This window comes from Athene cunicularia (assembly GCF_003259725.1).
Source record: "Athene cunicularia isolate RWA chromosome 1 unlocalized genomic scaffold, athCun1 chr1_part2, whole genome shotgun sequence".
NCBI classification, from domain to species: Eukaryota; Metazoa; Chordata; class Aves; order Strigiformes; family Strigidae; genus Athene; species Athene cunicularia.
In genome coordinates, this window is record NW_020799092.1 from 43,622,460 (window position 1) to 43,642,239 (window position 19,780).

The 19,780-nt window shown below is 41.0% G+C and overlaps 1 protein-coding gene across 1 annotated transcript in view; it reads left to right on the top strand.

Moving 5' to 3' along the window:
* PTPRB (protein tyrosine phosphatase, receptor type B) overlaps positions 1-19,475 on the top strand; it is a 63,938-nt gene extending 44,463 nt beyond the window's left edge. Inside the window, exons 20-34 of the mRNA XM_026865140.1 lie at positions 25-174; positions 1,441-1,684; positions 2,815-2,921; positions 3,456-3,555; positions 5,258-5,341; positions 5,458-5,475; positions 5,581-5,662; positions 6,117-6,207; positions 7,409-7,485; positions 8,272-8,406; positions 9,448-9,570; positions 9,762-9,925; positions 10,790-10,925; positions 13,676-13,796; positions 14,806-19,475. Of these exons, the coding sequence (XP_026720941.1) occupies positions 25-174; positions 1,441-1,684; positions 2,815-2,921; positions 3,456-3,555; positions 5,258-5,341; positions 5,458-5,475; positions 5,581-5,662; positions 6,117-6,207; positions 7,409-7,485; positions 8,272-8,406; positions 9,448-9,570; positions 9,762-9,925; positions 10,790-10,925; positions 13,676-13,796; positions 14,806-14,828 (1,655 nt within the window). The 3' untranslated portion in view covers positions 14,829-19,475. The remainder of the gene's footprint in view (positions 1-24; positions 175-1,440; positions 1,685-2,814; positions 2,922-3,455; positions 3,556-5,257; positions 5,342-5,457; positions 5,476-5,580; positions 5,663-6,116; positions 6,208-7,408; positions 7,486-8,271; positions 8,407-9,447; positions 9,571-9,761; positions 9,926-10,789; positions 10,926-13,675; positions 13,797-14,805) is intronic.
* Positions 19,476-19,780: the final 305 nt, after the last annotated feature.

The window sequence follows — 19,780 nt, forward strand, 5'->3', positions numbered from 1 at the left end:
TATTTTTTTTCCTCAATTATTCAGGTCCACCTCAGCCACCTCCAGATATACGAGTGAACAAAAAAGAGGTGCTGATTACCAAATCCTCCATCAACTTTACTTTTAACTGCAGCTGGTTTAGTGATACTAATGGAGCTGTGAAGTACTTTACCGTGGTGGTGAGAGAGGCTGATGGTAAGTGTCCTGATTTTAATACCGTTCTCTCTATAGCCTATAGGAGTTACGTGGGGAGGTACACGCCTATCACTACACAGCAAAGGAGCTTCGCCTCATTAGCAGCTGAGTTTCATAGAGGTTTTGGATCTATATCTGATCCCTAGCCTGGGGACTGAGGAACTCAGTCGTCTCCTCAGAGAGTCAGTAACAAGGGCAGAACTCATCCAAAAGCAGTAGTTAGCTTCTGTACTCTAGGTTACGCTTTCATGTATGTTCAGGAAATGTCCACAGTAGGAGCACGTCCAATGCCATTGGCAGTAAACACAGAAGTTAACTGCCTTGCTGCGCACAGATCTCAAAAAATAGTTCATGTGTTAGGTGGGAATGCTATGGCAACCCTTTTGGAGAATCTCAGTAAGCCACGCAGAGAAGGCAAAGGTAGCATCTCCCAGGTGGTGTTTGCTTACTAAGGAAAATGTCTTTGCATGCAGCACCGTAGAACAGAACAGAAATTGCCCCTGTAGCATGCATGTAAACCTCCCTTTCTGCAGTTGACCTATATGTGACAAAAACAGATGGATGTCTCAACAATTAACACTTTGTCTTTAGAAGTGGCTTCATTTACTGGCATGCCAGAATGTATTTTGTGACCCTTGAGAAAGTTTCTTAATCTCTCTGTCCATCAGCCCTTAGGGAAAAAAGGCAGAGATAATATTTCCACTGTCTACTCTGTCATGTTTGTGCAGACTATAAAGCTCCTTGAGAAAGGGTCTACCCATTGCCATGACTTTGCCTACCTGAGTCTTTTACACATTATTGTAAGTTTCCACTCAGGGGACTCCTGTCATTTCCTATTGCAGCTTTTCTCTATATACAGTAGACTTGGCAGTGTAGGGTTTTTTTTTTTACTGGCTTTTTGAAATAGTTGATGGTATGATTCAGCGTTCTGGATCACAGACATTCCTACCAACAGCACAGGAAAAAATGTCATAGCATTGAATTTGACCTGTGCATGCCTATTGCAGCATTGTATCTGGAAAAGTTACAGTGAGGTCTTGTAAGGAAATCTGTCTGAAGTTCCCCCAAAAAATAATAGCAAGGTTAGTACTAGAAACAAGGTACCCTAAACACTTTGGCTTTGTGTTCACAAGGTAGCCTGTGCAGCCTCCAAGAAATGCTAGGAAGTTGGATAAGAATATGTCTGTCAACAGCTTGAGCCTAAAACTGCATCACATTAATGACCGTGGTATATAAACCTTTTGTCTTTCTGTACTCATGATGTAGGTAGTGAAGGACCAAAGCCTGATGAGCAGCACCCATTACCTTCCTACCTGGAGTACAAACACAATGACTCTATACGCATCTACCAGACAAATTACTTTGCCAGTAGATGTGCTGAAAACCCTGACAGTGACTATAAAAGCTTTGACATTAAGCTTGGAGGAGAAATGGAAAATCTGGGAGGAAGGTGTGATCCAGATCATGAAAAATTCTGCGATGGACCTCTAAAGCCTCGGACTTCTTATAGGTTAGCCATATGTTGATAGTTGTGCTCTGTCACATTATTAGGCTGGAGCTGTATGGATGCCTGATATACTTGAGCTTCTGTAGATTAATAACTTGAGTTATACAATGTTCTTTGTGTTTCACTGAATTTATAAAAGTTTTACCCATGCCCTCGTTCCACAGGTATGAACCAGTCCTTCACTAGCATGGGAATGCTATGATTAATTATGCACAAAACTCTGTGCATTGAATATGTTTATTTCATTCTCTCAACTTGATGGGGAGCTCTCCTATATCTGCTAAATCTTTCTTTGGAAAGAATTGAGACCATCAGCTAAGTCAAAACAGTACTTAACGGAAGGCAAAGATGCTTCACTCAAGTCTGTTTGGCACCACTACCCTACACCAGTCCTTTGGAACAAGCTAGAAAAACATGGAGGTTATTCTAATGTGTGGTGCCATCCTCAGGCTCCAGAGCTAGGCCCAGGTTAGCTGTAAGGTGTAGAAAAGGGCAGCTGCCAAAACCAGGCTCTGCAGTTACCCAGGCTGTGAAACTAAATGTCTCCAGTGCAGCTCAGTCATGCCCCTCCCGCAGGCAAACACTCTCCCAAGAGGTCGGCTCACTGGACAGCCACAGGGACAGAAGGTGTTTGCCAGACAGTACACATCATGCCTCTCAGCTTCTCCTTCATCATCATCAAGACAGTGTTATCCTACCACAATCTGCTCTCATTAGGATATGTTTCCCAGAAATTCAGTCCAGGAAAATACCCGTGTTACCAGGACTGTAACATTTCTCCATTATCACAGCCCTGCCCAGACACGTGAAGGAAAAACATGTTCCCACTGAGGAGCATTTCTCAGTACTCTTCCTCACTACAGCTTCTGCTAGTCCTGCCTCCAGCACGGTCAGGCTGTGTGTGCCAGCAGCCAGAGCCCCTTCTGTTACCTCTTCCAGGGTACCTCAGGGCCCTCCACCCATGCTAGCTGGGCTCTCCCAGCTATAGTATTTAATTCAGGTGCCTGCATTAAAGCCATCTATGTTCAGTGGAAAGGTTTTAATTATTTCTAAGGGGCAAATGAGTTCTTATTTTTCTGCTGTTGGTTCTGAACATCTGATGAGTTGTAAATATAACAGTACTGGTCTTTTAGGATCAGCATACGGGCTTTTACCCAGCTCTTCAGTGAAGACCTGAGAGAACTCCCTACACCGCTCTTTACAGACACCTTCTTCTCTTTACCAATCACTACAGAGGCAGGTTAGTTTCAGGCTTGTTTTTCAATGACTGTAGCATGTGATTATATATTGTGTCTCAGAACACTCACATGTCTAGAATTATGTGGGTGGAACAAAACTCACATGTCTAGAACAAGGGGTGAAACAAAACCAGACTGTTGTGCATGTTCTGAAATTGCTCTGAAATGAGGCTGGATCCATGGCTTATCCATCCTTAGTTTGAAAATTCAGAGGACTGATGGAGCTACTGACAATAGAGGGAAGGGTGGACACTCGGTGAAGCTATCACCAAGAAAGCTTCAAAGTTCAAGATTCCCATATAATGGGCCTGTGGTTTCTTGTACTGTAGTTGGGAGTAAAAGATTTTGTGTAACATTTGGAAAAAATAAGGACAGAAAATGAAGGCCAGTTTTTAGCTAAGTGTTAAAATGCCTTACATTTCACTGTATTTAACCATTTACTTTAGCTGAAAATAACATATCCGCTGAGAGTTATTGATTTTTTGATTCTTCATATCTTTTCCTCAAGATACATAAATACACTGTTTTGTTTCTAGAGCCTCTATTTGGAGTTATTGAAGGTGTGAGTGCTGGCTTGTTTCTGATTGTGATGTTAGTGGCTGTTACTGCTTTATTTGTCTGCAGACAGAAAGTTAGGTAAGTTGAGTCCTTTTATCAGTCTCTGTTATTTGTCAAGTCAAATTATATTCATTTAAGCAATACAGTATTTAAAGTGTAACTGTAAAATTGGAGGAATGCACTGAACTATTCCACAGATAACATCTATGTGCCCCAGCATCTGTACACACTAAGTATAGAACTAATGAATTACATATTAAGAGTTCTATATAGACTTGATTCAAATACCTATTGACATTGGTCAGAATTATCTTATAGAAGATCTTTGTAACTTTTAATTTTCTGTATGTTTTATCATTCAAACTGATTGTCTTTTATCAAAAATGAAATGTTTCCAATTATTTTCATCTGCATTGTAGATGGGAAGCTCTTGAAACTGCTAATTTAGACCTTATCATTTCAGTTCCAAAATCTTAAGGTGTGGCATTATCTCAGTGTCCAAAAGATTCGTTCAAACTTTACTTTTTTTTTTGTCAACTATAGTTTATTTCACATAATAGATGCATCTGAAATAGTGAATTTTAAAAAGTCAAATACTATATATCAACTTTGAAAAAAGCCTTATCCATTTAAATCATATTGCATGACTGAAAGAGATATGACATTACTGATGTGAAGTTCCTTGTGGTTTCTGAAATAAAGAAAATTCAACGTTTCAATTACATGGGAAACTCTGAAAATCTGAAATTCATTTCTTTTACTGATACAAGATTAGGTCTATTGTGTTTTGAATTTGCTTTTCGGATGCTGTAATTTCACATTGAAAAATCCCTATTTTCTGACTAGTCATAGCTTTTAGCTGGCATGGATTTACCCTTTAGCAATGCTATTCTTAGGCTCTGTGAACAAATTCAGCTCTATATGCGGTCCAAAAACCAGAGGCATAAATCATTAGCAATAGTAAATAAAGCCTACTTTTGCACGTATAGACTTGTGGGCTCCTAACCATCTCAGTACTTTGTTACATACAGAGCAGACTGCGAAGTGCAGATTGATGTGTTTTCCACCTTGCACGTCTCATTGCATTTTTTTAGTGTAGATAAACTTCAGATAGAGTGTGGTTTCTTGTTGTGAGTTATATAGCCAACAGGACTGCAAGTATACCAGTATGGTTTTCCCTCATTACACACAAAGTGTTTTCTAGGGGAGGTGTATTGAAGGAAAAGATGGCAGTGAAGGGATGAAAGGCAACACTAACTGTATGGAGTCAATATCACTTCTGCAACTTTTTCAAAGCCTACTGTGGTGCTGCCACTTACTTACGCTGTGAACCTGGGCATCTCCTAGAGGCCTGGTCTGCACTTGGTGTGCTGGAAGCTGTAGACCTTTTACAGCTCTGAAAATTTACCTACATGTTCCTCTCTGCATGTAGACAATCAACCAGTTTAGGGTCAGTCTTAGCGTAGGACACCCTCCTCAATGATAGGCTGGGCTGTGAGTGTTTCAGAGCAAGAAGAAAGTCTTACTGCCTGTGCATGTGCATTTACTGCCTGTGCATGTGCATACACTCCATATCACTATTACCAGACTAAAATACAAGAAAACTCTGCACCACAGCTAAGAGCAACATCACACAATCAAAACCACAAATCAGACCAGACTTTCTTAAATTCCTTTGTTCCAACTTGCCAACTTTTTTCCAATGTAGGTTTTGTTATTGCCAGCTCTTAGCAGTATTAGAATATAATGGTAAAACAAAATACCTTCCTTTTTATTCCAGCAATGGCCACGAGAGACCTACATCAAGGCTGAGCATTCGCAGGGACAGGCCACTGTCAGTCCATCTGAACTTGGGGCAAAAAGGGTAACACCAAAAGTTTTGTTTCTAAGAGCAGTATTTTAACATGGCATCATGGATGAACAGTTCCATCTGGTCACTCACTCTTGAAATGTTTCTTTTTCTTTTGAAATTATTTCTAGGAACCGGAAAACTTCCAGGTAAAAAGAAAAAATCATTTCCTAAAAAAGCTTCTTGATAGCCAACTGGATAAATTATGACTGTGATTCATCCTGTGCTTTTCTTCCTCCTCTTGAATATTTTAGTCCGATCAAAGTCAGCCATTTTGAAGCACACTTCACCAAACTTCAAGCAGACTCCAACTACCTCCTGTCCAAGGAGTATGAGGTGGGATCCTAACCTAGGCAAAGGACTTGCTTTATGAAGGGGAGGGCTGACTGAATCAATAGATTAATGCATTGGAAAGGCCTGCATTTGTTTGTCTTATTCACACAAATCCAAATGAGTTTGGAAGTCTCACCTGAACGCCACTTGTCCTAAGACAGAAACCATCTCTTTATTTGTCATAGCATCTTCTGATTAGCAGACTCTGCCTGATACCTATCTGGCTGAGGTCAGGAGCATTTGTGTGGCACATCTGTGTGATAAAGCATGGAAAGCAACTGCCAGCCATGTTGCTTTAAACCAGTATGATTAGCTATTTTATTTCAGTTTGTTTTGTTTTAAAAAACACCCATTCCCTTTCTGTGGCTTTTGAGAGCTGATAAGCACTGTGTCCTCCTGTGTTGTCATGTCCTTTAATTATTTTCACCTCACATTTTATTCCTCCTTTTTTTTGCAGGACTTGAAAGATGTGGGTCGAAACCAGACATGTGACATAGCACTTCTGCCAGAGAACAGAGGGAAAAATCGATACAATAATATATTGCCCTGTGAGTTTTAGGTTTGGTTGTGTAATATTACATCACACCAGCTATTTTTCTCTTTTTTCAGCAAGCCTAGTGGAAAAGTGAGTGCAGCCAATCCCATCCCTCCTTCCTGTCAGAGATGAAGTAGCTCTGCCAGCTCAGGTTCTGGTGCTTGGAGGCAGATGATGTATGGCCCTGAATGGCTTCACACAGACCAGTAATTTCATTTTGCACTAGAGGTGCAATGACTAGTATTCAGTCTAGAGAGAAAAAGGCCCAGCTTTTAGGGACATTCAGTCACTGCTGATAACTAGGATAGTAGAAATAACAGTAGGGTTGTTTACATATGGGGTATCATCCATTCCATGCCATTTGACAGCCTTGGTAAATCTTTCTTCTTTAGAGGACACAGTAAACCTACTATACAATGTAGAGCTGGTGTGGTATGGTAAGACACACGTGTGAGATTAGCCCTGTTCTGCTGAGACAAGACCTGTCACTTGAGAGTTTTCCCCTTTGACCTCCTATCTGGCAGTTGTGGAGGTAACACACTGGTGCATAGAGGAGGAACACTACATGAGTCACTGCTCCACATGCTGCCCTGTGGCTGGATGTGGTGCGTGCTTGGAGCACAGCCTCGCAGCATCTCCTGTGCTCTGCCTGCCGTGCCAGGGTGGGAAGTATGCCCACGATGTACAAGAAACAACACCTGACTGAGATCCAACATGCCATTATCTCACGAATCAGTGACCCAGTTGCTTAGACACTCTCTACCTCTCTACAAAGGGTTCTGTTTCTAGGGAAGACATTTGGCCTGCTCACACATGTTTAGCTCAGGAGCTGTGCAATACACTCAAGCACTACTGCTCTTTCAAGGGTAGCGCTGGGCACTGCTCTCCAGTACAGCACACTGCTGTCAGAATCGAAGGAGGATGCTGTTGTGGCTCTTGTTGCCATAACAAATCGTATGCAACTCAGCAGAGGCATTTTGGGATATTCACTGCTTCCTTCTTACCCATCCATCTCCTAGTCTTTGGAACGTTCCACACCACTTGTGGATGAAAAAGGCAGTAAAAATATAGACAGCTATCCCTCTAAATTAGCCCTCCATGTAAAATCCTTGTAAGAATGCTGACAGTCCTTTCACAAATGCATTTCTGTAAATGGGAGAGGGACTAAAAATCAAGACCTAGCCATAAGCCGCTTGTAATCAATTTCTTCCTAGATGATACATCAAGAGTGAAGCTTTCCAATGTAGACGATGACCCTTGCTCAGACTACATTAATGCAAGCTACATACCAGTAAGTGACTCAAGGATGGTATTTTACAGTCCTCCCTCCAGTGGTAATTTGTCCTTCATCTAAAACTGAATATAAAGCTGGTTGCTTAAGGCTCACCCTTCATTTATTCACTTGAGCTAAAAGTGTGAGAACTCATTTTGTGGGTGTGCTGAAAGGCTGTGTCTGACTGCCATTAAATTAACTGTGAGTGATTTACTGAGCACTTAAGGACACTTTCTTGAATTGCTATAGTTCTGTAAGATAGCAGCTCTAATTGGCCAATGACATATTTTTAAAGGTCACTGATTTTATACAGTGTCCACAACAACCATAGCTATCACTGCAGGTGGCTTCCTTATTGTGGAGCAGTAGCTCATCCCGACAGTGTTGGCACCTTGCAGGATGGTGAAACTGGCTGAGATTAAAATAATGCTATTTGCCAAAGAGTTATGATTGATACTAGCAGCAGCTTTAGTAACCCAGATTTCAGCTAATTTATTAAAAACTAAATAAAACAAAAACCCCTGGTAGTTCCAAAATTGCTTGAGACTGTGCAGAACACAATAGAACAATGAAAAGCTTATACTGCCACAAAAGGAACAGTATTTAGATAACTGCAGCACTCTCATCCTTCTCTCTGTTCCAGCCAGCTTCCAGGTCCAAGGCAACAATTTAGTTTTCAAAACTATTGTTCCAGTAAAGGCATTGTTGCTGCAGAGCCCTGTCTGCAACCCCATGGTTTGTTCAGTTGCTAGAAAATTTTTTGTCTGCCTTTATGGAAAGTAATAGAGTTCTTTTTACTTGCAGGGCAATAATTTCCGCAGGGAATACATAGCTACTCAGGGCCCTTTGCCTGGCACCAAAGATGAGTTCTGGAAGATGGCATGGGAGCAAAATGTTCACAACATTGTCATGGTAACCCAGTGTGTTGAGAAGGGCCGGGTGAGCAGTGACTCTTCTTTATTATTAATTATTGGTTTAACATTTCTTAAAAGTTTATGCTTGTTATTTACATCACACTAATGCCAAAGGCCTCAGTCAAGGAGATATACAGTAAGAGATAAGAGGTATAATCTAGAAACTGTAGACAGATTAAGACTGTGAAGTGGTGCAGTGACCATCCCAAGATCATGCAGCATGCTAGAGTTAGGAACAGAGCTCAGACCTTCTGGTCTCTAATCCAGGATTTTGCTCACTGGTACTAATATTAATCCCTTTAAGCATACAGAAGGACAAACACCAGCAAAAAATGCCTGTTTACCACATCAACTCCAACCAACTACTACTTTAAATATAAGCTCTAGAGAGCAAATTAAATACATTGAATTCTCTCTCATGCATAAACCCTGATGTAGTAAGCAAAGAAACCACTCACACACTTAACAGTCTGAGTGCAAGTGAAAGTAGGTTATTTAGCTGTCTCAGCAATCCACCTTCCCAAGTATGACCACATTCTATACTATTTGTAAGACAGGGACTAGATCTGTAGAAAGATTAAACAAACTTGAAGTATGATTATCTAGTGGTACATATGGGAATAGTTCCTTTCAGTTTACCATTTTTTCTTGAGATGGTGAAAGCAGATGCAGGACAGGCAGCCACCTTTGGCACCTCACTTGCTCAGAGTGGGACCCTGCTGTCGTGTCTCAGTAGGAGGTGGGGAAGCAGGCAGTGAGTCCTGGCTCTCATCCAAACAGAACTGAGAAGAGTTGGTGTCAGTGAAGTGATTCCCATTCCCCACATAACAAACATCTATGTTGAGAACTTCCACTTCCAAGCCCCATCCTAGCCCATTCCAATCCCAGGCCCTGTTTGTTGAGCTAACGTAACAGGAGGTGGCATCTCTCTCTGAATTCAGCTGCTGCCTTTCTTCCTTCATCCCCAGACATAGGAGGTCTGAAGTCTGCTTCTGCGAGTGCTGGATAAAGGTATTGTTTATAGCTGTTACTGACACTCAGTCTGCCTTTTTCTGTGACCCTGCAGGTGAAGTGTGATCACTACTGGCCCCTTGACCAGGATTCCTTGTACTATGGAGACCTGATCGTTGAGATGCTGTCTGAATCAGTGCTCCCAGAATGGACAATACGAGAGTTTAAAATCTGCAGTGTATGTTTGCGGGGTTTTTTTAATTAACTGGTTTTAAACCACCTGTAAGGCTAAATTAGGAAGATTTCTTCTGCTGTAGCATAGTTGCATCATGCCCAGTTCATCTCTGGTGGCAGCTGTAGGATTTGCTCTGAAAGTGCATGTTGTGCCCCTCCTCTCATCTGATGACCCACACTTTTGTATCCCAACAGGAAGAGCAGCTTGACTCAACGAGGCTCATTCGTCACTTCCACTACACTGTCTGGCCAGATCATGGTGTGCCAGAGACCACCCAGTCCCTGATCCAGTTTGTCAGAACTGTAAGGGATTATATCAACAGGACCCCAGACACAGGACCAACTATTGTGCACTGCAGGTATGTGTGGCAGCAAAAGATCCATGGCACAGAGCCTTTGTGCGTACCGTTGGGAAGGTCACAAATGTCCATCCCTGGTAGGCCATGGGCAGCCACAGAACCTGAGAGATAGTTCCCAGATAGAGAACCTGAGGCTTTAAGTCTCTAGATACATCAGAGAATCATTCCCAAGGCACATGTACTCGGTCACTCTCCTTCTCAGAGAGGAGTCTAGGTGCAGCTGAATCCAATGCTAGTCCCAGACTTGGTCAGCAGTTTTTGACTAAAGGATTATGTATGCACAATCAATCCTTTATATCACGTAGATAAAATTTTAAAGTTTAGCATGCTAAACTTTACAGAATCTGTTGCAGCAAGTACACTCTCAACCTCAAGGAGTAACCTTGAGAGGCATCCCTGCTCAAGGAGAGATCCTGGTGTGCAGTGCACTACTGTGCAGGAGAGCTCAGTGGGCCCTGGGCTGTCTGCTTTATATAGAGTAAGATGATTGACTTACATTCATTATTTGCATACCATCAAGATGACAGGCTGACTGTTCCAGACAGCCCTTGGCTACGGTGTTGCCATCCATCGCTCAAAGTCCAGAGTAAGCTGGATGCAGCCATGACAACCCCCACTGGTGCTTATGGCTTATACAGGGGAGAGGAGAGAGCACACTACCACAGGACAGCAACTGAGTTACCTCTGCCATTGCTATCCTTTCCTCCGTCGTATTCCACTATATATTCCACTGTTTGAAGTCCCAGAAATGCCATTTGAACAATGAGCTTCTCACCGTGGAGATCTGAACTTTACCAGAGTATCCCATGAAGGTAGTGAATGCTTTGATCCATATCCTTCTAAATCTTTTGGGTTGTTTTTCAGTGCTGGTGTTGGCAGGACTGGCACATTCATTGCACTGGACCGAATTCTGCAGCAGCTGGATTCAAAGGACACTGTTGACATTTATTCAGCAGTACATGATCTGAGGCTACACCGGGTTCACATGGTTCAAACAGAGGTAAGTTTTGGATAGCCTACAATACAGCAACACCAGCTGCAGTATATAATAATCAGTCTCTCATCTTAAAGGTCTTGAAAGCACTTAACAGTTACTCTGCTGTAAAATACTAGATACATATATATTAGCTCTGTGAGAATTTCTAGTTCAGCATTGTTTCCATTGGCTCTCATACAGTGGGTCAAAACCATGACAAGTGGTAACTATGCTTCCTGTAGATTTCTCCTGCTGGAACTGGCCCATAATCACCCCAGCAGTGTTACGCAGCAGACACTTAACAGCACATTGTTGTGTTAGTGCAGTGTCCAGTAAATGAGCTTTGAGCAGAGATAGGTCCTTCAGGGATAGGTCTGGAAGACAAGCATAGGTCAACGTAATTGGAAAAAGGAATGGAGGGCAAAAGAAAATTAGATGTACATAATTTTAAAACTTGAAGTACTGTGACCTTGTGGCTTTTGCAGTTCATTTTTATTGAGCTGCTCTGTCATTTTCATTAATGGTATTGAAAAGTTGATCAGCATTGTCCTAACAAAGCAAGTATATTTATTCTCAAAGTACAGAAAAAGTACGTGTTTGGGATTCCTTTCTGTGTTTTTTATAACTGCAAGTCACTACACTAATAGCAGCTAAACAGGAGCTGATTTAATAAAGGCAAGTTACAGAGACAGTGTTTACATTTTCTCTGAACTGTTAATAGAGGAATCAGAACAAGTTTGAAGAGTCTGCCTGTAGCTTGATACTAATGGAGCTCTTTACTGCAATTTGGAAATGAAAATATCAGTGACAGCACTTCCTGATAGTTGTAAAAGTCACACATGGGTATAAAGAGAGCCTCAGCTGGGAATGCAAGAGATTTCCTGGAACTATCTTAATCACAGACCTCCAGTTGGAGGGGAGACAGATTCTCAGCCTGGTATGGGCAACCTCAGAGACAGAGATATTTCACTTTCTACATTTCCATCAGCCATAGTCAGCAGACAGGCATCTCAGGAGGCTGGCTCTTTTTCCCTAGTTGGAAAAAAGAGGCAAATAACCTCAAGAGCCTGAATTTGATACGAGGCTTATAGACAACTAAATTGTGTGACACAAAGCCCACTTTTGGCATGAGCTTGATGTGACATCTAGGTCAAAAGGCAGCCAGACCCAAGCAAAACATATACAGCAATAGTGAGGGGCACCTCACCTTCCCACTACTAGCACTACATACACTTCTGCCCCAAACCAGCAGTGGCTGAAGTCTTACCCAAATCCCTGTTGTAACCAGTCCTACCCCTTCACAATCAGCATCCCAGATACAAGACAGGTTGACAGAAAGCTTTTGCAGCATACTCATACTCGCCCCATTTGAGCTGTAACATGCGTGTAGACTGACCATGTAGCTTTGTCTGGCACAGCCACTGAGCTGCTGTATTCTCAGCAGGTCTTATTAATCTGAACTGTCAGTTGCATCTGTATATGGTTTCTGATTGGAACTGCTTTTCATCCAGGTAGCTTGGAGCACAAGCAATACAATCTCTCATCCTCCTGCAAGAAAATGAAGTAAATTGTCCTGGGGTTTTATGATGATTCAAATTTGCAATGAGCAGTGAATTATGAAGTAATTCTTACACATCTTTTAAGAAAAAGTAAAGGAGGTGGGGAGAGGGGAAAGCAAATATCTGCTCCACAAACTCCATCTGATGTGTGCGAAGACCCTAGATCCTGTTGATAATCATTCATGTCTTGACTTCCATAATCTGTTCAGGGGTTGAAATAAAAGCTAGGTCCCCATCTGTTGATGTGGTGGAAGCCAAATCCCACTGGGGAGCAGAGGCCAGCAGATAGGACTGTTTGCAATGAGGTGCTCCAGCCAAAGGTCACAGCACCATCCTGGTTGACATTATGCAGTCACAGCAAAACAGCAGCAACAAAAAACAACAGCCCCTGCATCAGACTTGGCTGAAAGCTATTTAAGATGGAAGACTGCAGCTGGAGACATGCAGGGGCGTAACAGAAAACTGTCCATCAGCTCAAAAGGCAGTGGGCTCAGCACAGCAGCTGTAACATGGGCAGAGAAGCTGTTCACCATTTCAGTCCCAAATGGTCTCTGCTAAAGGAAGTCTCCATGCCCTGGCCAGCTTTCCATCAAATTGGTGTGTGGGGTGCAGGATTCTGCTCCACAGAGACAGCAATCGTATGTGCATAACAGCAGGCAATCTCACTTCCCCAGAGCCAGAGCACTGAGAAAAATGCATAGAGTAATAGCTGAATTTCTTGTGAAAAATAAGTAAAGAAGATGTGGGGGGAGGAAATGCATATGCTCAAAGTTCTATGAAGTATTTGTATATTATGATAAAATTCTGTGGAAGAGATTTCAGAACAAAAAATCAGGAATTTTTTTGTCTTTGCTGTGTGCTTTCATGTACATATTAATTGTTACATGTACTTTATACCAAAACATTGAGAAGTAGTAGCTAGCCAACACAGCATCATGTCAAATTATGCCTTAAAGTTGATAGAGCTTTCACGCATTACATGATCTGTCAAAGCTTATTATGTAGTGTTTTACTGGTAGCATTTCTAAAAACAGGCAATCACAAAAAATTACTATGTTACTAGTGTCAAAAGGAAAATTATTATAGAATTATATTTTCATTTTTAACACCACCCTTGATTTTGTGTGAGGGAGTTAGCCTGCAATGATTTTTCACAATGCAGAAAATGAAATTATAAAATTCTCTGAAATGACTTAGAAAAAAAATCTGTTCCAGTGTCAATATGTGTATTTACATCAATGTGTGAGAGATGTGTTAAGAGCCAGAAAACTTCGCAGTGAACAAGAAAATCCCTTGTTTCCAATATATGAAAATGTGAATCCAGAATATCACAGAGGTAAGTGCAAGTTTATCAAATTGTAAGCTGTTTCAAATGTAATAGCCTATTGACAGTGTGATTGAAGGGGAAAATTGTGCTATCCCTTGCCATCGATATTTGTTATCTTCCTGGACTTTCATTTGTTCATTCCTCTGCGTTCGTCACTCTTCCAATTGCATCTTCATTTCCTGCATTAGTAGTCATTATAACATCTCTTCCTGCTCCTAACTTACCTTCGTGCTCTCCCTGTCTCACACTTTGTGATTCCTGTGCTGTTGGGGGGACTGAACTGCTTCACTATCATGATATTTGCTTCCTCCTTTACCTCACCAGTGTTTACACCATCCACTTTTAAGCACACTGAGTCCATTGGCTGGGCTCTTCTGTCATTCATGGAGTTCCGTCTCTGTCCTGAATCACCCTCCTTTGCCTTAGACTACCCATCTGTCTTGACTGGATAGTGTAGATGTCCAAGGCTGTGTTCTTTCTTTCTCACCCAACTCTCCATCCTTGTAGGCTCTTTTTGCTACCCTGTACCGAGTCACTTGGTGATAGGAATTGCAGGAGTAGCAAACCTGGCACTAGCACTGCCCTTCACCTCATTCTCTCATTGCCAGAGGACCAGTCTGGTGAAGTTGTAAGCAGAGGTGACCTGTGTGTCCTGGTAGAGCTAATTCCTAAGGGCTGTAGAAGTTTTCAGTGTCAGAGAGCAGGATCTCAGTAGCTCCTCAAATTTGAACATTAGAAATTGAGATCATATGATGAGGGATCAAACTAATTTTCTTGATCTAGCCCATAGACATCAGAGTTGTCATCACAGGTAGAGCAGTCAGGGGCTGAAATAACCAGGGTTCCACAAATTGGGAATGCCAGCAAAATCAGAGGTGGGATCTGCTCTTTAGCTGTCACCAGCCAGCACTGCTGCCACACAACCACCTTTCAGAGCACTGTAGTCAGCTGGCAGAGTTGAACATGAAGCCACTTGGGTTAATTTATTTTTTCTAATCGCAGTTTCTCTTGCTTTCAGATGCTGTTTATTCAAGGCACTGAGAATGTTACAGAAATCTGCTTTTGTGACCACAGTTTGTTAACTAGGGGTTTTGTGGTTTGTTTTTTTTAATGTATGTACTTCATGCACTAGAAAGGTGCCAGACCTTTCTGTTGAGACTGTGTATAATTTATTGGTCTGGTGATTTTTTAAAAGATATATAATTTAAGTGTAATAGATATTAATGTATATAATTGTATTTTGGCATTATGTAAATATGTATTTTTTTCTATATTGTTAATATTAAGCTTCAGATAATATTTTTTTTCTTATCACAGGTTTATGAACTGTTCTACATAAACTATTTTAAATTGTATGGCAAACAGGGCTGCTGCATTTAGAGCAGCATTGGCATGTAACACACAGGAAAAATCCTATAAGGAGAACCTCTTTTTTTTTTTTTTTAACTCGTTCAGTGTTTGTGAGATGAAATAAGCTATTATTAAGCAAGGGAACAGTAGTCCTTTATAGGAATTATAATGCTACTCTACACTAAACTTACTGCTTTTGATCTGATGAAAATGGGTATAACCCATAACACAATGGCATACCTTTTACAGAACTCATTAACAGCCAAGCAAAAGAGAGTCCACCTTACTAGAAGCAACTATTTCAGTCTAATGTGACATAGGAGAAAAATATCAAACAACATGCTGCCGTGAAGTCTTATCAGACCTTTCTCCCTCACACACTTTGAGGGGAGACAGGTCACATTCTGATTTCTTTACACTGGTTTAAGAGAGCAGAATCATACCACAGCCCATGTCTCTGCATTTTCATGTGGGTATAATTACAATACGAAAAGTGTTCAAGGAAATGCCTCAGACATTCATGTTAACAGCCGTGTAAGGATGTGAAATCTGGCAACATCCATAGCTTATTAAAAACAATGCTGTATCATGACAGCTAAAAAGGTAGAGAGATTATAAACATATTGAAGTATAGACATATAAAGGTATATATCCTTCAGTTTACACAACTGGCTTCAGCCTTAAGCTGCTTGCAGCATAGATGCCTTGGCCCAAGTGTTGGTCTCCTTCGAATGCCACTTGCTTTCACAAAGGGAAAGCATGGGTCCAGCATGTCCTCATAGAAAGACTCCTCCACAGGTGTTGCCTGAAGTCACCTCCGCAAGAGGAGCTGGAATAGAAAAAGGCTTATCAGTAAACCAGGGGATGTAAGCTGGCCAGCCTCTGCTAATCATCCGATGACTCAAAGCATTCAGTGATTAGCAAGGAGTACAATCAAAGAGCACTCACCAGGTATCCTGCCCAGCCAAGCAGATTAGGCACATCCTCTCTCCTCTGCAAAGAGACTTCTCATTCAAGGGAGTGAAGACTCTCTTTCAGCTATTCTTTGTCTTTATAAAATGCTCTTCAAACAAATAGAGAAGAGACAGTACACAGTTTTTCTTCATCACAAAAAGAAGGGCTTGATAGTTCTTACACCCAGACTTTACCTAGAGAAAACTTAGACTGCTGCTGGACCTAAATTCCACTTTTATTTTGGAAAGAAAAATACTTCTGAAGGCCACCTGAGAACCAGCCAATATACCTAAGTGTCTAACTGAGGAACTGCTGTGGCCCTGGGCCAAGACTACTGTGATTTCACCATGACTCTCCTTGCGGTAGGAACACCTGCTTGACAGTGGCTGAAGAAATCTGCTAGGCAGCTCTGATGTAGTTTTCTTACACTGTTCCAAAGCAGAACCAGCAGGATTATGCACATCCATGTCACTGGTTTTCTTAGAAAGAAGGAAACAGCTTGATAGTCACTTTTCCTCCCTACTCCTTCTGGAGTCTCATCCTTTCTTGACCAAATATCCTCGTGTGCCTCAGAAGCTGCCCTTCATATCAGCTTTCACAGCTGCTCAGAACATGTAAGCTTGATTAGCCTTTTAGGCATCTCTGTATGAAAATACTGTTCATTCCTCTTATACATCCTCTTTGGCCCCACACAAACCTCAAGATTCATCACCCTTAGTGGGATCTGAAGAAGGGAACTGGCATCATAGTGGGAGCCATTTTCACAGAGGAAACTAAGCAAAACCACAAAGAAATGTGCAGTTTTTCTCAGACCCCTTTTTAATCTGTTTTCTTTGCTAGGTAGACTAGGTTAGCAAGCAAGGACAAACAAGCATAGCAGCTTCAGATCGATCATTGACCCTGCTAATAGCAGCTGAACTTAGGGCATCATGAAAATTGCCATTGTGTTACGTGCACTGCATTTAGTCCTTTCTTTTTGCAGTGGTAGCTGAGGAACTAACCATGTTAGTTACCAGCAGTACAATTACACTGTGAAGACATACCAAATGTACCCTGTAAATTATCTCACACTCTATAGCACTGTGTCATTTTTTATGCTGAGGGAAATGGAACTCGCTCAGTAATATATTATCTGAAGGCAAAAGTCTGATTGTACACTATGTATGTGTGTTGTTCATCATTTTCAGAAAGACACACATAGTTCTGCTCTTTGTTTTAACATTGTTTCTCAGCTCCCTCCTCCACACCTACAGAGTTCACAAATGTGCACCCAAAATGGTGATGTCGTAGCAGACAGCTATTTTCATCTTTTCTCTCAGCTAATTATGAACACAATTCGTAAGCCTCTTCCTCTTCATCACTTAATAACATGACAGATGACCTTAAACACTCTGTCACAATGCTCTTCAGCAGCTTTACATCTCTGCCTAGCTAGGTCACACGTGAGACTGTATATACACATTATTGCTCTGGTTCTGCTTTCTAGCCAATTCTGCTCACATGAAACCAGTGTAAATCCACTGAGAATAAGTAAAAAGTATCTATGTAGCATTTTAAGACACCTACTTATCAGTATAATTAATTACATTTACTGTGCCTCTGAGCTGAGTAACAGGACTGATGGGAAATTGTTAATGTAACAAGAATGGACTTGAAGGAGCCTGTGTACTGGACAAAGACATCTCTTAAGGAGAAAGACACCCTCCACGTAAGAGGATGTTTCTCTTTTGAATGTCCACAAATGATGTTCAGAATTCCCTTCTTGATGTTTCCCAATAATAATGTTATAAAGCAAGGTTAGTCTTGTCGCTGATCCATAAGCTAAGATTTGCACACTTGGAGCCCAGTCCTGTGAATCTCTGCATTATCCACAAAGCTACTTGAGTACTTTCATGAAAGTCAACTGGAATGCTTGCCTGAAGAATACCATTCCACTTCTGAAGCACTTGCAGGGTTGGGCTTTTAGGTTAATTCAAATTTTTGTATTGAAAGTTATTTAATAATGAAAAAATTTAATAAATGTTTTTAATCTGTGCAATACAATTACAAGATCCACTACCAATTGTAAAAAAAAAAAAAAAATGCATAGCTGGAGTTGATAAATGATATTTTTTATTACTAATGGAACACAAAAGTGGATGAGAGAAATAGGCATACTGTGAAGATGTCATAAAAGTGCAACTTTATACATTTTTCTCTGCTGCTATAGTTATTTATACAGCTTATATACGTGCCTAAAATTGCCAGAAATGTTATTTTATGTAATGATATATTATGAATTTCCTTTCAGTTGTAGAACAAAGAAAATGTGTGAGCTTTAAGTTTCTATTATGTATTGTATATGGTTATTTACACTTTGACTTTGAAAGAAATAAGTTAAATACCAGACAGATAGGACTACATGAGCACTTGGTCATGCTCCTCAGCCTGGAAGTCAGTATGAGAACAGTAACCATCTAATCACTATATTAGCATCTCCTCACAGGGCCACAGATCAGAGAAATACATCTGACATTCAGATATAAAGCCTACCGCAGCCCCAGCTTCCAAGGAGAGGCGTGGCAGGTGCTTACATTTATTCAGATTTTATTCAGTACTTCAGACATGCAGTTTGTGTGAATAAAATGCAATACAGAATGACCACCACTCCACAGACATTCGGGCTCTGGAGCTGTGAGCTCTGGGACCTATAGTCCCAGGAGGCTGCAACTTTGAACAGAAGCTGAGTGTGCACCCCAGTACTCGGGCAGTTTGCTGTGTAACTCCATGCCCTCAACTGTTTGACTGATGAAGTCAAACTCTTGACCTGTTGGTAGCACCACTATGGCCAAAGCAAACGGGTCTGTTACCAGTGAGCTTGCAGATCAACAGCTAGTTCAGACCAGGATTTAGTTGTTAAGACTGGCAGGAAATACTGAAGACTAGGGATGAGCTAAATTTAGCAAATGCTGTGGAATTTGGGCACATAAAGTGTCAATGATGCTGACAGATTGATATGCATGATGGTTTGGTTGTTTCTTGGATTATTTGAAAGCTAAAGAAATACTGTAAGTAACGTCAAGTAGCTAAGTATATATTGCTCTACAGAAGGGCAGTATGTTTTAGGGAAAAAACCCACAATTTTGAAATGTGGCTAGCCATAAATTCTTTGCCAGTGCCTGGAGTAAAGCGTCTGAAAAACATCTTCAGCACATATTCCATTCTCATATGCTATATAATTACTTAAATTTGTGTTCCTAACAAACACTGGGTGAACACAGAATTGTGCTACTATTGTCAATTTAATTTATGCATTCATTAAGTATATTTTTATATTTTTAGCTACAGTCAACAAACGAAATATATTTGAACATATTTTACACATTTTTATAAATAGTTCATGAATAAACCATTCATTTAAAAAAAAAATCACATCCTTGTCTTCTGTTTGACTGCCTTTGCATTATGGATTTTATTGTCCTGCAGCTCAGAGAAAAGGTCATAAGTGAGTTTGATTTCAAGTGAGACAGTCTTCAGAGAACATTAAATTCATCAGCAGCCTCAGCGTGTTGGGGGAAAGGGAGTTCTGCTGTTGCCCAGTGGCTGGATTAGTGCCCATGTGGAAAGATACTGTTGTTCCCTTCACCTCCCCAGTTCTATGCCCTCCGCCTTTAATAAACCAAATACTGTCTGAGTTATGCAATGGGTAT